General features: G+C 37.5%; 2 protein-coding genes across 4 annotated transcripts in view; one reads left to right on the top strand and one right to left on the bottom strand.

Moving 5' to 3' along the window:
- The window catches only part of SH3BP5 (SH3 domain binding protein 5), a 71,307-nt gene extending 69,468 nt beyond the window's left edge, over positions 1–1,839 (top strand). For both annotated transcript variants that reach the window (XM_014859462.3, XM_014859461.3), the window contains exon 9: positions 374–1,839. In XM_014859462.3, coding sequence (XP_014714948.1) covers positions 374–582 — 209 coding nt within the window. In that variant the 3' untranslated portion in view covers positions 583–1,839. The remainder of the gene's footprint in view (positions 1–373) is intronic.
- A 907-nt stretch (positions 1,840–2,746) lies between these two features.
- Positions 2,747–18,555, bottom strand: part of CAPN7 (calpain 7) — a 37,891-nt gene continuing 22,082 nt past the window's right edge. The window contains exons 11-21 of one of the 2 annotated variants that reach the window (XM_044755308.2): positions 18,375–18,481; positions 17,487–17,607; positions 13,182–13,326; positions 12,947–13,046; positions 12,529–12,664; positions 11,898–11,973; positions 7,844–7,989; positions 6,942–7,004; positions 6,244–6,374; positions 3,996–4,088; positions 2,747–3,907 (exon numbers count right to left, since the gene is read on the bottom strand). In XM_044755308.2, coding sequence (XP_044611243.1) covers positions 3,763–3,907; positions 3,996–4,088; positions 6,244–6,374; positions 6,942–7,004; positions 7,844–7,989; positions 11,898–11,973; positions 12,529–12,664; positions 12,947–13,046; positions 13,182–13,326; positions 17,487–17,607; positions 18,375–18,481 — 1,263 coding nt within the window. In that variant the 3' untranslated portion in view covers positions 2,747–3,762. The remainder of the gene's footprint in view (positions 3,908–3,995; positions 4,089–6,243; positions 6,375–6,941; positions 7,005–7,843; positions 7,990–11,897; positions 11,974–12,528; positions 12,665–12,946; positions 13,047–13,181; positions 13,327–17,486; positions 17,608–18,374; positions 18,482–18,555) is intronic. The other variant, XM_044755309.2, reaches the window with a different exon arrangement.

Here is an 18,555-nt window from a genome sequence, read left to right on the forward strand (position 1 = left end):
TGTCGGGGTTGATCACGGAGATGGTTTCCAAGTGCTGTTCTGGGGGGTCCTGGCTCCGCTCCTGACCAGCCTCTTTAAAGTACAGCTTGGGTTCTGTGTCTCTCATCACAACAGTCCTCTTGACAAGCACATGCTGGAGAGTTTCTGTTTCCCAGCTGTTGGATGAGTATGACAAAGTTCCTCTACAAATGAGGAATACGTGCAGCTCCTTGAGGACTAAGAGCAGTAAGCACCTCCATGATGGAGGACCCTCTGCGGTGCGCGTGGTGGGGCAACACTGGCAGATTCTGGAGGGCTGAGCTGGCTGATTGGCTGGGCTCAAGGGACTGTTGGAATTGTCAATACTCACTTAATAATCTTTACATTTCTGTAGGAGACAGGGCAGAAGGGGCAGAGAATAAAACGAGTGACAAAGCCAACAACAATCGGGGTCTCAGCAACAGCAGTGGTGGTGGCAAGAGCCAAAGCAGCAGCTCCCCTGAGGGCCAGGCCTTGGAGAGCAGGATGAAGCAGCTCTCCCTCCAGTGCGCAAAGGGAAGAGACGGCATTCTTGCTGACCTAAAAGTCGTGCAGATCGGCTGATCCATCCAAGGCCCGGGCCCAAGGGCATATCGAAATTTATACCTGAAACTGTACGGAGAACATTGTGCCAATAATCATTTAATATATGCCAAATCTTAAGCGTTTACTCTAAACTGCACTAACGAAGTTTCAGTGACCTTGAGGGCTGACGGTCTTTCTTCTGGGAGCGCTCTTGGGCTGGCTGGTTCTTTCAGAGCAGAGGTGGTGTTGCAGGTGCACTGTGCCCAGGTCACAGCCTTGTGGAGTGTTACCGGAAACAGTGTTATGGAAGCAATAACTAGTTCCCAGGAAAGCACCTGAGCCAGAAGAGGGGCTGGGAAGCTGAGCCAAATGGGGGTCAACAGCTCGCTTCTCTTTCCCTTCTCTCACCCTGTTTGTTTGGGAAAATGGAGATGTTCTCTCCTTTATATCCCAGGGGATCTAAATGAAAAGACAAAAACAACACAAGGACAAAACTCAAATCTTAAGAACACACCTTTTTGACCCTGTGAAGGCTTAAAAAAATCCAAGAACACTATTCCTTTTCATCCTCTCTGGTGTTCAGAAGGGGCTTTTTAAAAAGTGTGTATGCTGGGACACCCAAGAAAACCATTTTCTCCGGAGGTTACCATGAACAGCACTTTCTGGGGTGGGAAAGGTGAATGCCAGTGTGGGGATGGGGGGAAGAGGGTAGCAGGGATATTTCTTAGAAGGGGATTCGTGGCTGAGAGAGAAGGTTCCATCGCATAAACCGCATCCTACCAGCCAAGGGGACTTATTCTGAGAAGTGCATGTGAAGAATGGTTGCCACTGTTATATCTAGACTGACAAGGTGTTAATTTCTCTGTAGGTTGTAACTTTAAAAATAAACAATTCTTTAAGGGTTATGCTGCACTAGTATTTCTTAGAGGAAACTGTTCCCTAAAGCTAGGAAGGGGAGTAGGCATGTGCTGGCAAAGGCTGTTGAATAGAAGCAATGGAGTGTTATGCTAATAGTGTTAAGACTGCTTATCCTTAATGTTTTCATGGTTACACACATTTAAAACACTGTATTTTACTTGTCCTTTTTTGTTAAAAAAGTTAGCATTTCTCAAAGAAAAGCAATCCCATTTCAAGTTGTCTGTTAATTTTGACGCAGCTTGTATATTTTAGTCATTTGTAAATCTCTTCATACTGTAGTGTTTTCTCCTTTTTTAATGACTGATACAGTATCCTAATTACAAGGTTATTTTGTACTTGTCTTAATACCTTGAGTGTAATAAAAATGGCTTAAGAAAAGGTCTTTCTGTTGACTTCAAATAAGAAATCCTGGTGTTGCAGAAATCTTCTCTTCTAGGTAACCTTCTTGCTATAAGGAAGAGCGTGGAATACAGTGGTCATTTGTTCTTATTTTCAGTTAAGGTCCTGGATCCTATTAATTTAAGCCCCGATGACTAAGGTTTGAATTAGAATTCCACTTTCGCTCTACTAAAGCCGAGCAACAAGGGGAGACAGTGTCGGGAAAATAAGGAGAAGATGGTTATGTTGGAGGAGTGGTTCTCAGTCTCTGCATGTTGGAATCTCCTAGGAGACTCAAAAATACTGCTCTCTGGTCTTAGTCCCAGAGATTGATTTGATTTGGGGTACATGGGCCTTGGACTTGTATAAGTTCTGCAGGTGATTCTCATGTGTACTCAGTTGAGAATCAGACTTTCTTCTATATTGGTTCAGCCAAAATGAATCTTTCCCTTATTTATACCTCTGCAGCACCGTGTTTGGAGCTCCAGTGTAGAATTCAACACGCTGTCTGAAATTGTGCCTATCCAGGTCTCCTCCGTTAGAGTTTCAAGGGCAGTGATTAGGTCTTATTTCAGTTTTCATCCTGTACAAGATCTTTAACACAGAGGTTCAAATCATGTATTTATAATAAATATACCTCGTATGCTTTAGATTTTTGTGTAAAGGGCCACAGAAAAATTAACCCACGTGAAATTAATATACTAAAAAGAAAGCACTAAATATCTACAAAAGTGAAATCTCCTTAGTATAACAATCTACCACTATTTGGAATGTAAAAGAACAGATTTTTGTTGCTGAAGCTTGAATTTTCATGTAAATAACGAGTTCTCGTTTCTCTTTTAGGTGGAACATACTAGATGAAGACCTTTAATAATCAATTTCTCTACATTAAAGTATGCAGTTTCCATAAGTATAAACATTTTATTTTAATTAAAGGTAGCAGAAATACAAAATAAGTTTTGATAATTATAAAGTAGAGACAAGGAAAAAAATTCCATCTTATTTTCAGATCTTTAAAATGTTGAGCATCATTCTGCTGATGGATTTTTATGTAAACTGGGAATTTACATATGACAGTAGTATACTGGCAGTTTTTCTGAACGCAACCTTAACTGCCATATATTAAATTCTCAATTGTATTTTCTTCAGTGTTGCTACTATAAGAGCACTGAACTACAGAGCAATTTAAAAAAAGACTATACACACTAAGTTGTAATGTCATCAGTGTCTCAGATTACTACTTCATGAACGCGATAAAAAATAAGAATAGTGAATATACCTCAGTTCTGTTTACATGAGTCAATGGGAGTCAGGTATCTAACTTCAACAACCTTCATTCTTAAGCATGAGTAGCTTCATGCTAATTAGTATTTCTTAAAGCTTTATTTTTTTGTAACATCTGGGCAATAAACATTTAAGTCATAATGCAAAGTTAAAATCTGTTATGATGACATGGTTCATTTGGTAATTAGTTGCCCAAGACGTAGAATCACAACACAAGCAGGTTTAACTTACAACATGCTCTGCCAACGAGACAAACACAATGGAAGTGTCTCAGAGGCTCACACCAGCTGACCGTTCCATTCCATGAGTCACGTCCCTCAGCCGGTCTCTGTTCCCTCTTAGCAAAGGCAACTCACAGTGCCGAGGCTAATCTTTAATATACAGTATGGCCCCTAAATGCAAGCCAACTCCATATATACACAAAACCATGTAAATGGTACTTCTAAAAGATTTAGGGGAATTCTGACTATATACAGTTCTCACTAAACACCATGACTTGAGCACCAGATGCCACTGTAATGTTTTTAGAGATCTGATTGTATTCTGATTATTGTGTGTAGTGTCCTGGAGCTTGGTGTCTTCATTTGAAGAGTTGATATTTGGTAAGCATAAAATCCAGTCATTGTTGAGATTTCTCCATCACTGAAGCTGTGTTGTCTTGATGGGGATAATACTATTAAAGTCCAAGAAAAAAGGTCCTTCTTGTTTAGGCAAAAAAGTACTGGGAATGATATTGTAGATCCCAGCAGGTATATTTTCTAATTCCAGGTAGCAAAACCCACACCTATATTCAGAGAAAATGAGAACAATATTTAATGATGATGCCACAGAAAGTCAAGTATAAATCAGATACAATCAAATGCCGACATTACCTATAATCACCACTCGATTTCCTCTGAAAGCCATGGGGCCCAGGATCTCCCACCACAGAAACGGTTACAACCTCAAATCCAACACTATATTGCCTAGTAGTAAAAAGGAACAGAAGTAGTGCTGTTATTAAGTAGTCTCAAATACATACAGACCTAAAAAATAACTACACCTAAAGCGCAGATGTACCATTAAATCAAGTATCTGCTTTCTAAAGCTTTAGCAGGAGGAAAGAGCACTCGGAAACAAATGCATACTAGTTTTAATTAGACAAAACACCGTTTATATTTTTAAACTGAGGCCATAAAAAGATTAATATTTTATTAAACTTACCGTAGAAGAAACTGTATTTTTACCACAGGCTCCTGGGGAATAATGTTAAATTTAAATGATAAAATATTGTCATTGTATTAAGCAAAAAAAGTGGAAGAGGAGAGAGAGCCCTGAAATAAAATCTAAATTTATGGAAGTAATTAGCATATAGTAGATATGGTATTCCAAATCAGTATGGAAAGGATTATTTATTTAGATGATGAGGTGACAAATTTAGAACTCTGTTCAAATTGTCTTTCACGCTAAATATGAAAATATATTCTATATGGATTAAAAAACAATGTAAAAAATAAAACCATAAAAGAATTTGAAGAAAATACGGTGAAAATTTGATATTGGGGTGAGATTTCCTGCCCACAGCAAAATAAACCAGAAAAGACAGATTTGATTACTTTAAAATGAAAATTTTTTTCTACATGAAAAAAAATTTAATGACAATCTGGGAAAAATTCTTGCAAATAGGTGAATGAGTTAATATCCTTACATACATACCCTTATTCAATATGCTTACAATTAAGAAAAATATGACAATTCCAACATAAAAATGTGCAGAAGACATGAATAGGCAATAAAGGGAAAAAAATACACACTGTCAAACATTTTTACATGTTCAATCTAGAAATTAAATATAAAAGAGCAATTAGATACCTTATTTTACCCATCAAACTGGTAAAGGTTTTAAAAATGATTTTGTGGGAAAATAGCCTAAGCATATCTAAAGGACTGTTAGTGTTTTTTGAATTAGTTTGTAAGGGAGACAACATTAAGCCTAGTTTTATTTAAAAGTTAGTACTATTTTTGTATTCTCTGTATTTTTTAAACCTTTTTAAATTGTGAAATAAAACAAACAATGTACACAAAACAAATATATAGGGGCTGGCCCTGTGGCTGAGTGGTTAAGTTCTCGTACTCCGCTTGGGCGGCCCAGGGTTTTGCTGGTTCGGATCCTGGGGGCGGACATGGCACCGCTCATCAGGCCACATTGAGGCGGTGTCCCACATGCCACAACTAGAAGGACCCACAAATAAAATATACAACTATGTACTGGGGGGATTTGGGGAGAAAAAGCAAAAAAAAAAAAAAAGAAAGATTGGCAACAGTTGTTAGCTCAGATGCCAATCTTTAAGAACAAACAAGCAAACAAAAAAACATATAGGGCATCAAATTATTTGTAAAGCAAACACACACCTGGGTTATCCCACTGAGACCAACAAAACCCTCTCAGCACCAGAGAAATCCCTTGGAGACTCCCTTCTCCTACCCCACAGAGCTAACTTACGGTCATCACTTTCTTGCTTTGTGTCTAGTCTGACTACCTAAGACAGTTTCATTTTGCCTCTTCTTGACTTCGTATACATGGAACCATACAGTATATATTCTGTTGTGTGTGGCTTCTGTTGCTCTGCCTTGTTTTTAAGACTTATTTGTGGGTAGCTGTCACTTTCATTCTTACGTAGAACTCTTTCATATGACTATGTTATAATCTTAAATGCCACTGGTGAACTTGTGGGTTGCTTCAAATTTCTGGCTTAGTTTATTGGCCACTTGGATTGTCTCGTACAAGTCTGTTCAAGTTTTTACTTTTCAAAAACTGCTGTCTTTGTTCTTTTTATGTGCTCTTTGTGAAATCTTTCCTTTTCCTGAGGTTATTAAGATATCTCCTGTATTAGTAATCCAACTGGAATTGATTTTTTTAGATGTGATTTGAGAGGGGTCTAATTACCTTTTTGGTACCTGGATACTCAATTATTCCAGCCCCATTTAGTGAACAGGATATCTTCTCCTCCCTCTTCTGCAATGCCATCTTTATCATAAATCAAGTGTGTATATATGCATAGGTCTGTTTCAAAACCCTATTCTGTTCCACTAAGCTTATTTTTAATATAACATTATTAATTTAAGAAAGTTATCACAAACCTTGGTCCTCGTAGCTCAATCAATAATGGCCCAGTCTTTTCTATATGAAACTGGTAGATGGGGTTATTTTTGTGAGTCTCTTGGAAATTTCCACATCCTCCAGCACTCTGACCACTCCATTTTCCATTAATCTAATAAAACAAAGTTTTTGTATTAACAAAACTTCACATTTTCCAATTCTACTTTAAAGACAAAACTCCTTTGCATCTTTCAAAGGCATCTCTCCACTCTGGTTCCACCCCCTCTCCAGTCTTTAATGGCCACCGAGTGGACTCTCCATTTCAGTCATGCTACTTTGCTGCACACTAACTTCCCATCTCCAGCTCTCAGTCCTCAAGTGTGTTGTTCTCCCTGCCAAGAATCTCCCCCAAATCTTCCTCTACACATTGAGCCTACCCTGCAAAGCCAATCTCAAATTCTACTTTAAAGGTTCATTCACATGGCCTTCCCTAATGACGAGAGTTTGCATTAATCTTCTCTCTCTGAGTCTATTTCCTCCCCCAGAACCACTTACTGTTACTCCCTGAAGATCTGGTATTCCAACCCAGACTGGAGGCTCCTTACATTCCCCTTATATTCCTGTCAAGTCCCAGAAGGTTTTTACTTGGTAAGAAATGTAAAGAAGAAAAGGCAAAAAGGAGAAAAAGCAAGAGAATTCTAAGATTTCTCTAAGATTATGACCCAAAGAATTCTCTTACCTGTTTTGATAAGGTGTACGGTGAAGGAATCTTTGAAAAAGTAAAGCTGCATGCTGAATATACCTAGATTCCAAAAAAATTCATTGTACAGATAAAGTTTATACTCATGAAAACACCAAGGTGATAAAAAAAATTCATTGTACAGATAAAGTTTATACTCATGAAAACACCAAGGTGATAAAAAAATATATTGGAAGACTAAAAAATGAGTTGGCATATATAAAAGTCATTATTTTTGATACCAGTAGGCAGCCGGGTATCGAGTCAGGTCTAATGCACAGGGAACTGGGAAGCTAGGGATCTGGTCGTGGTTTCTCTGCTACTAACTGTGTGTGACCAGGACAAGTCACAATCCCTCTAGGCCTCAGCTTCTGCATCTGAAGAAGGAAAGGGTGGAAACAGCTCCCAATGGCCCTTTCATCACTAAAAATCTATTCAAATTGAGCTTCTTTACTGATCTATGGCAAACAAATCTATGCAGAACTAAATTACAATGACCTTCCCAGCTACATAAGAGCAATGTGTTTAGAGGTGATCGATTCCCTTTCACTAAGTTCAAAGTCATCTTTCTTAAGTCAATAAAAGTATTATGTAGGCTAAAGGAGCTTTTATTGCTTGCTCTGAAACTGAATTTTTTAGTCCAACATACCATGTTACCTCAGGACTAAACTATTACTCTGAAAACTAAAATGTTCATTCAAAATAAAATATTACTTTTCAAAAGCATTATTTTCTGCAGGAAGCATCATAATTTAATACTGAATTCATATACAGATACACACAAAAATACATAGAGAACTAATTTTCAGAAATAAACTTTTTCTATAGATAATCCCACTTACAAAGCAGAGCACATGATGTTTATGTTACGGTGTTCTGTTATTGTATGTTGATTTACTTACCCGGACTGTGTAATGGATTGTGTTCTGTTTTTCATACTGAGAAACCACTAAGGTAAAGGTATGGGTTCCAGGTGTGGTCAGCTTTATCTTGGTCAAATAATGAGGGCTGTTAATTCGAATCCCATCAATGTATGGAGGTGGGTCAGCTGCAAATAAGCAGGTTTACAGAAAAGGAGACTTTAGTTTTTAAATTTAAGTTTTATAACTAAATGGATGGATATCCTCTTAACTAATTCTATAAAATATAATGGTACTAAAGAAGTAGTACCATTTCTAATTAGTACCATGAAATTTCAATTTAAAACTTTAACATGGAATAGTTTCTAATAAGCAAAAGCAATCTTTGGAATACAGTCAGTGAGGCAGAAGATAACCCCTGCGAGCTGCCCTCTGCTGCATTTTTTCCCAGTAGAGGATTTTAAAGTCAGGATTAGCTTCTTTTTTATCTTTTAAAAGACACAAAGTAGTATACGAAAATGTATCTATGGTCCCCACCATTCAGAATTAACATTTTTTTTGGTCCTACTAGCTTCTCTATAAAATTGAGTCCCTTTAGACCACCACCCTTAGTCTTATTCCGTTCCACTCTGACGGATGTGATGGACATCTTTTCAGACTTTAACACACACATCCATAAAAATGCACGCATAAATGATATTTCTGTAAGCATATATCTAAAAAATATAGTACACGTCTTTCATATCTTTCATTTTTCACTCAACATGTTTTTAAGATGCATGTTGTTCTAAATAGATACGGTTTTTTCCTTTTAAAACTGCTGGTATAATATTCCATCGTATGAATATGACCCATTTTATCTATACTCCCATCTAGTTATTCAGACATTCTGTATATTCAGATTATTTCCAATATTTTGCTATTATGAACAATGCTGCTTGATATATTCTTTGACAGTCTCATCAATCAAAGCTGATACAATAAAACCATTTCATGCAGGTCACTACTAAGATTTGGTATTTAAGATCAACGCTGTATCACTTAGCTTATTTAGCTTGTAATCTATTAGAAAAACTAAACCTTTTAGTCTCTCAAACAGGTAATACGTCTCTAATGCCTAGCGGTGGTGAGATCTAGTGTGAAGAGAAAAAGAATGGGCATGTCTGTGACGCTAGACAGGGTTTTAACGTTTCTGTGTCTCAGTTTACTCTTCTGTCAGATGGGGAACAATAAGGCCTGTGTTATTTACCTCAGAGTGTTGTGACAAAAATGAATCTATAAACCAGAGAGTACTCTGAAAAGCTGAAAATCACTATGTGTAACAGAGGGATCACTATTAAAAAAATCCAAGTAAAAAGAGTAACAAATATATTTGAAATTCAAAAGCCAAATAACATCTTAGCGCTAGGAATATACTCACAACATTTGTGCTCTTTCAGTTACATAATGACCAACATGTGGAAAATGGAAGATCTCGCCAGTTTAACTTGACATTAACCTTGGACCTACTATGTGCCATGTCTATGCAGAATATCTAGGGATATCGACTGAAAAGAATCAGTGCCTGCCCTCAACACAAGTGTAATGGGGAAGAATGCCATGTTTTCCTCTAATTAAACAAAACAAGACTTAACAAAACCACCTTTGATCCCATCTCCCCCATCACTGCCCATTTCTCTGCACAGCCTTCTTGAAAGAACTCTCAGTAATTGCTTCCCTACCTCACAGTCTCTTCTCAAACACTCCAACTGGTCTTCTAGCCCACCTCTCCACCAACTCTTTTCTTGTTGAGGTCAACAATGACTGCGAGGATGCTAAGTCCAATTGTCTCTTCTCTATCTTACTGACCTCTAAAATAGCAATAGATGCAGTTGTCCACTCTTTCCCTCATGAAACATTTTCTTGCCTTGGGTCATGTGAAACCTTACTCTATTTCATCAGGTACTCTGTTCAAATTCTTTTGTGATAACTTTCCCTCTGCTCAACCTTAAGATGTCAGAGTCCAGGGGGGAAGGTCCTGAGTGTTCATCTCTGTACCTACAACTCTCTCCACATATATATGCTATATATATAGTGACATATCCAGCCCTATCTTCAAATGCCATCTACATGTCCCTGACACCTCAATCTGTACCTTATCCCAGAAGTCGACTCAAAAATTCAACTGCCTACTCAGCATCTTCACTTGGATATCTAATAGGCATCTCAAATTTAATAAAACCAAAAATTAACTTCTGATTTTACTCCACAACAAATCTGCTGCCCCTACCAACTCTTACCCATCTGAGTAAACGTTACAGCTTCCTATTGCTTAAGCCAAAAAATTAGGAATCATTCTTTGCTCTCTAGATCAACTCAACAAGTCCTGACAATCATACTGAAACCCAAATCTGTCCACTCTTCCTTATCTCCACTCCTACCCTCTTAAGTTCAAACCACCACCATTTATCACATAAATCAAAATCACCTAACTCGTTTCTTTGCTTCCATTTTTTGCCCCCTCCAATATGTTCTACAAAAAATGTTCTCAAAAAACAATCAGATCATGTCATTTTCCTGATTAAGACCCTCCAGAGATTTCTCATCACATGTAGAACAAAATCCAAACCCTTTCCTGCGGCTTACAGAACCTCATGTGATCTGACCCTGCATACCTTTCCGACCTCTTCTGATACAAACTTCCCCAGGCCTACTGGCCTTTTTCTGTTCCTAGAAAACACCAATCTTCTCATTTTAGAGTCTTTGTACTTGCTGTTCCCTCTGCCTGTAATGGTTTTCCCTTTATTTCTTTGCATGACTGATTCCTGTTTGTCATTCAGAGTCCCTCTTATCGCTTCTCAAAGAGGCCTTCCATGGCCACCCAACCAAAGCAACCAACCAGTCACTAACATGTGACCCTGTTTATTTCTTTACACATGTATCATTACCTGATTTTTTTTTTTTTTGCTTACTATCTGTCTCCCCAACTAAGTGATACAAATTTTGAATTTGAATGCAAAGTGGTTTCAATATAATATGTTAAATGCCTCAGGAGCCCTGCAGAGGGAAAGATTCACTTTGCCTGGCAGAAAGGTTTTCACGGATGAAATAACATATAAGCTGGATCTGCACCATGCCCATGACGCAGAATAGGGTGAAAAGAATTAACTGAGTAGAGAGCAGGGAGGAGAAAGATTCTTGGCAGAAGAAACTGTGTGAAAAGAGAAGCAACAGGGGCATGGTGTGTTCAGGAGTAGCCAATACCTCACTGAGGGACTGTGAAAAGCTGGGACATGGAATAAAGGGGGACAGGACGGTTAAGGCCAGAATTTAAAAAGCCTATACATCATGCCGAAGAGCTTGGATTTTATCCAAGAGTTCATGGAAAACCAGAGAATTTTTAAAATCTTTTATTTATTTATTTATTTTTGCTGGGAAAGATTCTCCCTGAGCTAATATCTGTTGCCAATCTTCCTCAATTTTTTTTTTTTTCCCTCCCCAAAGCCCCAGTACATAGTTGTATATTCTAGTCGTAAGTCCTTCTGGTTCTTCTATGTGAGCCGCCGCCACAGCATGGCTACTGACAAGTGAGTGGTGTGGTTCTGTGCCCAGGAACTGAGAGTGAGAGTGCTGAACTTTAACTACTAGGCCATCAGGGCTGGCTCGAGAATTTTTGATCACCACTGCTCATCAGGCCATTGCTGAGATGGCATCCCACATCGCAGAGCCAGACAGACCTACAACTAGAATAGCATACAACTACGTACTGGAGGGCTTTGGGGAGAAGAAGAGGAAAAAAAAAGAAGATTGGCAACAGATGTCAGGTCAGGTGCCAATCTTGGGGAAAAAAAAAAGATATGGCTTAAGTTTTAAAAATAAAACTCTGACAGCAATGTGCAAGAATACAGAAATCCCAACTTCCTGAGGTCTCTAAATTAAAAACAAATCAAAATAAAACACACAAATAGCATAAATACCAACCCATCTGTTTGAGTGGTTTCTATTAGTCTACTAGCATAATTATTTTTGCATATTACCTACATAAAATGTCAGTTTTCAACTTAGTCATGTAAATAAAATTTTGATGTTTGTTTAAATGTTTGTCTACTAAACATACCTGGGTAATAAACTTTTTTTCCATCAGTCTTGTATACAACCATTGTGATAAATTCTCGATTATTTGCAAAATCATCCTAAAAGCACAAAGAATCCAAAGTAGTTATTAGGAAAATGGGTTCAGTGCTCTTAAGTGGAAAAAAAAAAAAAACCTACTTTTAAGAGCATTTATTTCAGCTTTGTGCTATAAAAAACTTTTCTGTGAATTAAACTATTTCAATAGATGACCACACTGTATGAAGTAATATATTAAATAAGACTCTGAGGCTATTAAGATTACGGTTACCCTTTATAGAAACAGACCTAATGACTCAACATTTCCAAACCCCCGTCAGCATATTTTAATGTTAAATAGTCTTAAGATCTAAAGCATATATAATAAACCCCAAAACCCTTACTAAAAAACACAAACTCCCTCATGTTTTTCTTCATAGATGATTTCTGAACGAGATTTTAAGTGTCTGATTACAAATTATAAATTTCCTTAGAGGAAAATATTTATCTAAGAAAACACTATTTTCAAACCACCTATACAAATGAAACAGGCCTGTGATCAAATTACATATTTTGTCACAAGGTCTAATTAGATTTAAAACATTTCTGTACAGAATATCATAAGAAGGGATCAGTACCTTGTCTGTTATGTGTCTACTAAGCAAAACCCAAACTGCAGCGCCTCCTTGTGGACACTGCACCTCCAATTTGTACTGAGGGTTGTTGGCCAGGCTATACACATCTTTCACAGGTCCATGCTTAGCATCCCAAGTACTAAAAGATAAAGTCAACAAAAACGGCAGTAATTAAATTTCTCAGAACTAAAATATAACATTACTTTTCAAAGTGTTGTATTTCAAATACATTTAAGTTATCAGGTTTTATGTTTTTAAAATTTTTGGCATAACCAAAGAAGAATATAAAGAAAATAACTATTACATGATAGTTATCATAGGCATGACACAAAGAGAGAATACTAGTTTTCCTAATCATTACATTTTAAATGAAAAAAGTGGAGACCACTATAAAGCATATTCTGAAATGTGCAAAAGTTACCTGTGAATACATGTTGATTCTTTAAAAAGACCTGGATTCCAACTCAAATAAATCACATCATAATACTGGCAGAGATCATCCCATGAAATCCAAAATATTCCTGAAAATGAGATGTCTTTGTTAATCTAAAAAATATCTTAATGATAAACGACTTAAGTCATTTAAGTACATTTCATACTGTTAAAGCACGTTAATTAGAGATCAAATGGTATTAAAGTTAAAAAGATATGTTTACCATTGTCTATTTTCTGAGCTGTTCGAGGATCAAAGTTTAAATATTTTTGCAACTCTGGGGTCCAGTTTTTTACATCATTTTCACTGTATCTTCCTTTCCAACGTAAATGACTCCAAGGATTTTTCAGTTGGATAAATCGCAGCCCCTATTAAAAATAAACAGAAGATATAGTTGCAAAACAGTTTTATCACTCTTTTTTTTTGAGGAAGATTAGCCCTGAGCTAACATCTGCTGCCAATCCTCCTCTTTTTTGCTGAGGAAGGCTGGCCCTGGGCTAACATCTGTGCCCATCTTCCTCTACTTTATTTGTGGGACGCCTACCACCGCATGGCTTGACAAGCTGTGCGTAGGTCTGCACCCAGGATCCGAACTGGCAAACCCCAGGCCACTGAATTGGAACGCACGAACTTAACCACTGCACCACCAGTCAGCCCTAGTGTTACCATATTTTTATTAGTTATATCATGCATTTTCTAAGAGAGGATGCATTCTGAATACTTATCAATACTTTTCCTTCCAAATCAACTTGAAATTAATATTCTTTAATCAATACTTTCACCAGGTCACATACCTGATCAAAAACTGTCAATGGCTACATATTCCCTAGAACTATACTGTCCATATGGTAGGCACTAACCACATGTGATAATTCAAATTAAAAAACCTTAAAGTCAGCAGTTCCTTAGTCACACTTCAAGCATTCAAAGGACAACGTGTAAGTAGTAGCTAATACACTGCACAGCCCAGATACAGAACATTTCCATCATCACCGGAAGTTCTAGGAAGAGGGCTGCCTTAGAGCATCAAGAATTTCCTGTCCTTTCAAAGCCTACTCTACTCTGGCCCACGTTGTTTTCCAGTACTCGTACCCCATGTTATCTCTGGCTCTAATCTAGTCCTTCCTCTCACAATCCCCATAAATAATCTGTCTTCAATTTCACCTCTAAAGGCATTTGCTCAAGCTGTTTCCCTGTCCTGCAAGGCCCTCTCTGATCCCTTTTAATGACCCTTCCTTTCAGATTCCCCTTAGCTTCTTCCTTCACTGGACTGTCTCTGTGAAGATTGAAGCAGTGAAGAAAAGAGAAAAGAACATGGACTTGGAAGTCAGAATGAAGTGGGACCAAATTCCAGCTCTCCTATTAATCAACTTTCTATCACCCAGCCAGGGGTGGGTCATGTACCTCTCTGAGCATTTGTTTACTCCTGTACAAAATGAGGATTATAGTGTCTCCTTAGAAGACTGTTGGGAAGGTTAAGTGAAGTAATATATGCAAAGTATCTAGTACTTAGTAATCCCCTTCTCCTTTTAATGACTACCTCTCTCTACACTTTATAGTGCTAACAATCTGTATTAAATTAGTTTAAAACAAATAATATCCTATCTTGTATTTTCCTAGTTGTGCAAATGTAGGTAGGAGTCTTGTCTCCCCAATGAGATGGTAAACTCCTTGAAATGCTAACACTATTATCCTTTTCCGGAAGTCTCCACTGAGTTTATGGAAGAGGGTGTTAAGGTTCTGGCAAGTGCTCAATAAATACTGGGTGTGTCTATAGAATTGATTACACTGATTCAGAAAAACAAAAGAATGTGTAAATCCAGAAGAGAATGTATCTCTTTTCCAAGTGGTTAACTTTGGAAATTGTATTCTTTTTCTGATGTCTGGGGGACATCTTTTAAAAAACATATTCCTTTGCTATTCTAAATGTGGCAAATCACGGCCTGGGGTAGATGTGACTTCTGGACGTAAGGCTCATTTCTCTGAGGCTTTATTCCCTAGAATCTTCAAATTTATTTTCTCAATTTCTTCTTACCACTTGCATCTCACCTCTGCCCCTGCCACACATCAGCAAACAGACACTTAACCCTAATTCCTTTCTTTTCATAAAATCTAGTTCTACATGAGCAGGAAATCTGCCTTATTTTAGGACTCTATCCCTTCTTAAAAAAGGAATATAAGGGAGAGAAAACTGCTGCTGAGCTTTTCAGAGGCAAGTCCCAGGCATCACTGACATTCAAGGACACTAAGACATGGCTGTAGATTTTGTTTAGAGAGAGAACCAGCAATTCAGAGGCCCTGAATAGGGGAAGAAATGCTGGAGAACTAAAAAAAGGAATCTGTTTCATGATGAAACATCCCATTTCCAAAGTCATTCCAACTAGCAGCAAAGGAAAAGCCTGGGACAGGTTCAGAAATCCCTTGGTAAGACGTGACTGGACTTAGAGGCAGCAGCTTGAAACTGAGATGAGCCTTCACAGTGGACTATGCAAGATCGCCTCAAGGAGGAGACCAAAAAGTGATCCAAAGGGAGGATCGCTGAGACTGAAGTGAAGATCTTAGAATGTGCAAGCAGGTTAGAGGCAGTCAAACAAAAAGGATAACACTTTCCTGAAAATATTAATAAGAAAATCTTATTAAGTGAAGAAAGTCACGAATGACATAAGATTGGGAATAGCTTTAGTCTAAGATTAGATCTATCTGCACAAATAAGGTTCTAGAGATAAATGCCTGAAGGAGACAAACATGGAAATATTGTTAAATAGAGAACTAAGGAAGTATCTCAAAATACAGACAACAAAAATAACATAAAAATGATGAACCTAGGAAATTCTTCAAATATATACCCAAAGATACTGGAGAAAACAAAATTTTAACACACATGAAGACTTTAGGTAAAGATCAACGCTGACTACAAAGACTTCATGTAAACAAAAGGAAACTGGGGTCAGCTTCACAGTGTGAGACGTCTGCTCAAGCTGGGTAATGTTGCTTTTGATGAGTAACTTTCAAAGAATTATGATGTGAACATGAGCACTGTCACAGTGAAGAAACCTGTCACTGGACCCCCATTTACTCCCTCCACATATGCTCTAAAATGCTTTAATCTTTACAGAATAACTGCCATGTGGAATTGATACTATGTGAATAATGCTACTGATTTTTAACTAAAAAGGCTGTTATTGGAAATTCTTACTTGACTGGCAATCAGTAATTTTTTAATGTTTTGTTTTCAGGTCAAACCACAGGTGCTTGTTTTCCTCATAAATATATTATTTGTCTAGTTTTCTTGAATAATCTAGTTTTCTTTGCATAATCAAAACAAATAGTTTTATATTCCAGGTAAACAATACAATTTTCACAGAAATTTTTCTCACATTCAAGCTTACTTTCATATTGACTGTTTCATTACCTAAATTTAAATCTCTTGCCATTACCTCTCTACTGGTCACCTATTGATTAATGCTTACATCAAGGATGTTTTAACAATAAAGTAATACATACACAGTGTTAAATATTCTCACAATTGAGAATAACAGTTGACAAGTGTTTGTGACAAATTACATTTCTAACACAAACACAAACGTCTCAGCTTATTCAGTTTCACGTAAAGTTTTACATTTTTTAAGTAGTCAAAGGAAGAGACAATGCTATACATTATGCTTGGGAGTGCAACAGTGCCCAGCAGATTTAGAAAGCACTGAGACTATACATTTTTAAATATTGCGGCAGGTCCCCACTGACTTCATAATTCATGTAATTCCACGTGTCACATAAGAAAATCAATCTAATTAATACATACTGGTCCCCTGTTATTGCTGATTGATCACTACTTTTGTCTATAGGTTTAAGCAGGAAACTGGCACACACACCACTGGTTAAACTTTCCAGTGACAGACAGCTTAGGTATTATACCACCAGGGAAGAAGAATCCTCCTCAACAATCTTTGTATTACCTAATCCATACAACAGATCCATTTTTCAGTTGAAAATCACTAGTCAATAACCTGAGAAGTAATGAAGTCAACCATTCCAATGACCTGTGCACAGAGACAGGGTCTGAAAGGCTTGACAGCATACAAGGGCTGCTAGGAAGAGAAACACCTGCAAACCCACTGGCATGTTCCTTATTCCCAGGTGTTCTCTTCTCTTCCGTCCCTGCACAAAGATTTCTGCAATGTCTACTATGCTCTAGAGCCTAATGCTGTGATTAGCTCCAACGGCAAGATACAGCCCAAAACCTTGAGGCTGTGTATTCATCCCAACCCTGCTACTTTTACGCAAAAAAAGGGGCATGTGGCATTTCTGTTCTGACACCAATATCTGTGCTGTCACTGTCGTTGTATTTCTCATCTTTTTATTTCATAATTTCCAAGGATAGAGGTCAAGTTGTTTAATAGGTGGAACGAGTTAAAAACTTCACCTACCCTTCATTTATCAGTATTCAAAAGTCTAACATATCATTTGGGATCCTTACAATTTCTTATATCAAACTAGAAAAACAAGAGAAAAAAATTTAAGGCAAAACCTTGAACTCTCTAATATCCAAAACAGCGTACGCATGTGTGGGAACCAGACCCCACTTCTCTCCTTCAGCTTCAGTCATCATTCCAGTTGATGCAGTGATGAGGACATCCCCTTTGTGAAACCTGGAATGACCCCACAGACAAATAATGAAAGGAAAACACATTTGTAATCTCAGATCATATCATCTTTCCTAATTTAGTGTAGTGGTTTACATGAAAATTTCCACAAATTTGACACCTTTTCCAAAATGGGCTATTCTCAACATCCCCTGAAGAACTTTCAACAAGAAGTACATTTCTATTTCACAGCACAGCAGAGAAATTATCACCCCTCCTCCCTCTTTAGACTACTTAATTCTCAGGTAGAAACCTATCAGTAAAGGAAAGCAAATGCTACATATGCACATGACTTACAAATAGAGACGAAGATGTGAAACAACAAACGCACGTCTCCCAAAGCACCATTTTATCCAATCATTAGGTTTTCTAGTGTCACTGCTGAATGTGTATTACTGTATAGACAATTTTCCAGTCCCTACATGTGGATTCTCCATTTAAGGCTTAAGCTACCTTCCTCTCTATGTTCTCAGACTTCTCTTTTCTCACTTTCCCTCAATTGGTAAGTACTTAGAAAATACAAAATAATTTTTCCATATTACAAATTCCAGATTCAAACGTTTGTGATTATCTACAATTTGGATTAACTGTAACCATCAGTGAGAATAAGGGCTGGCTGTAGCAACTGAATAAAGTGAAGTCTATTATAAAAACATGATTTCCCTAATAACTGAAAATGACAGCCTCTCCAGTACCTCGTCCAAATAAGGCATGAAGTTTTAAAATAGCCCCTTTTACTACCAAAAAAAAAGAAAGAGAAAAAAAATGTTTACCTTTGATACAGCATCCTGAAAGAATTATCCTTACTGAAAGTCTGGCTGTCTGAATGCATAGCAATCCTCTCCGGTATCCACCCAGTCAGTGCGTGAAGATCAATATTCTGCGACATAAACACATTTCAGCACTGTCAACGCTGTTTTCAAGCTCAAATAGATCCCCGGGGTAGCTATTAAT

The sequence above is a fragment of the Equus asinus genome, chromosome 21 (assembly GCF_041296235.1).
Source record: "Equus asinus isolate D_3611 breed Donkey chromosome 21, EquAss-T2T_v2, whole genome shotgun sequence".
Lineage (NCBI taxonomy): Eukaryota > Metazoa > Chordata > Mammalia > Perissodactyla > Equidae > Equus > Equus asinus.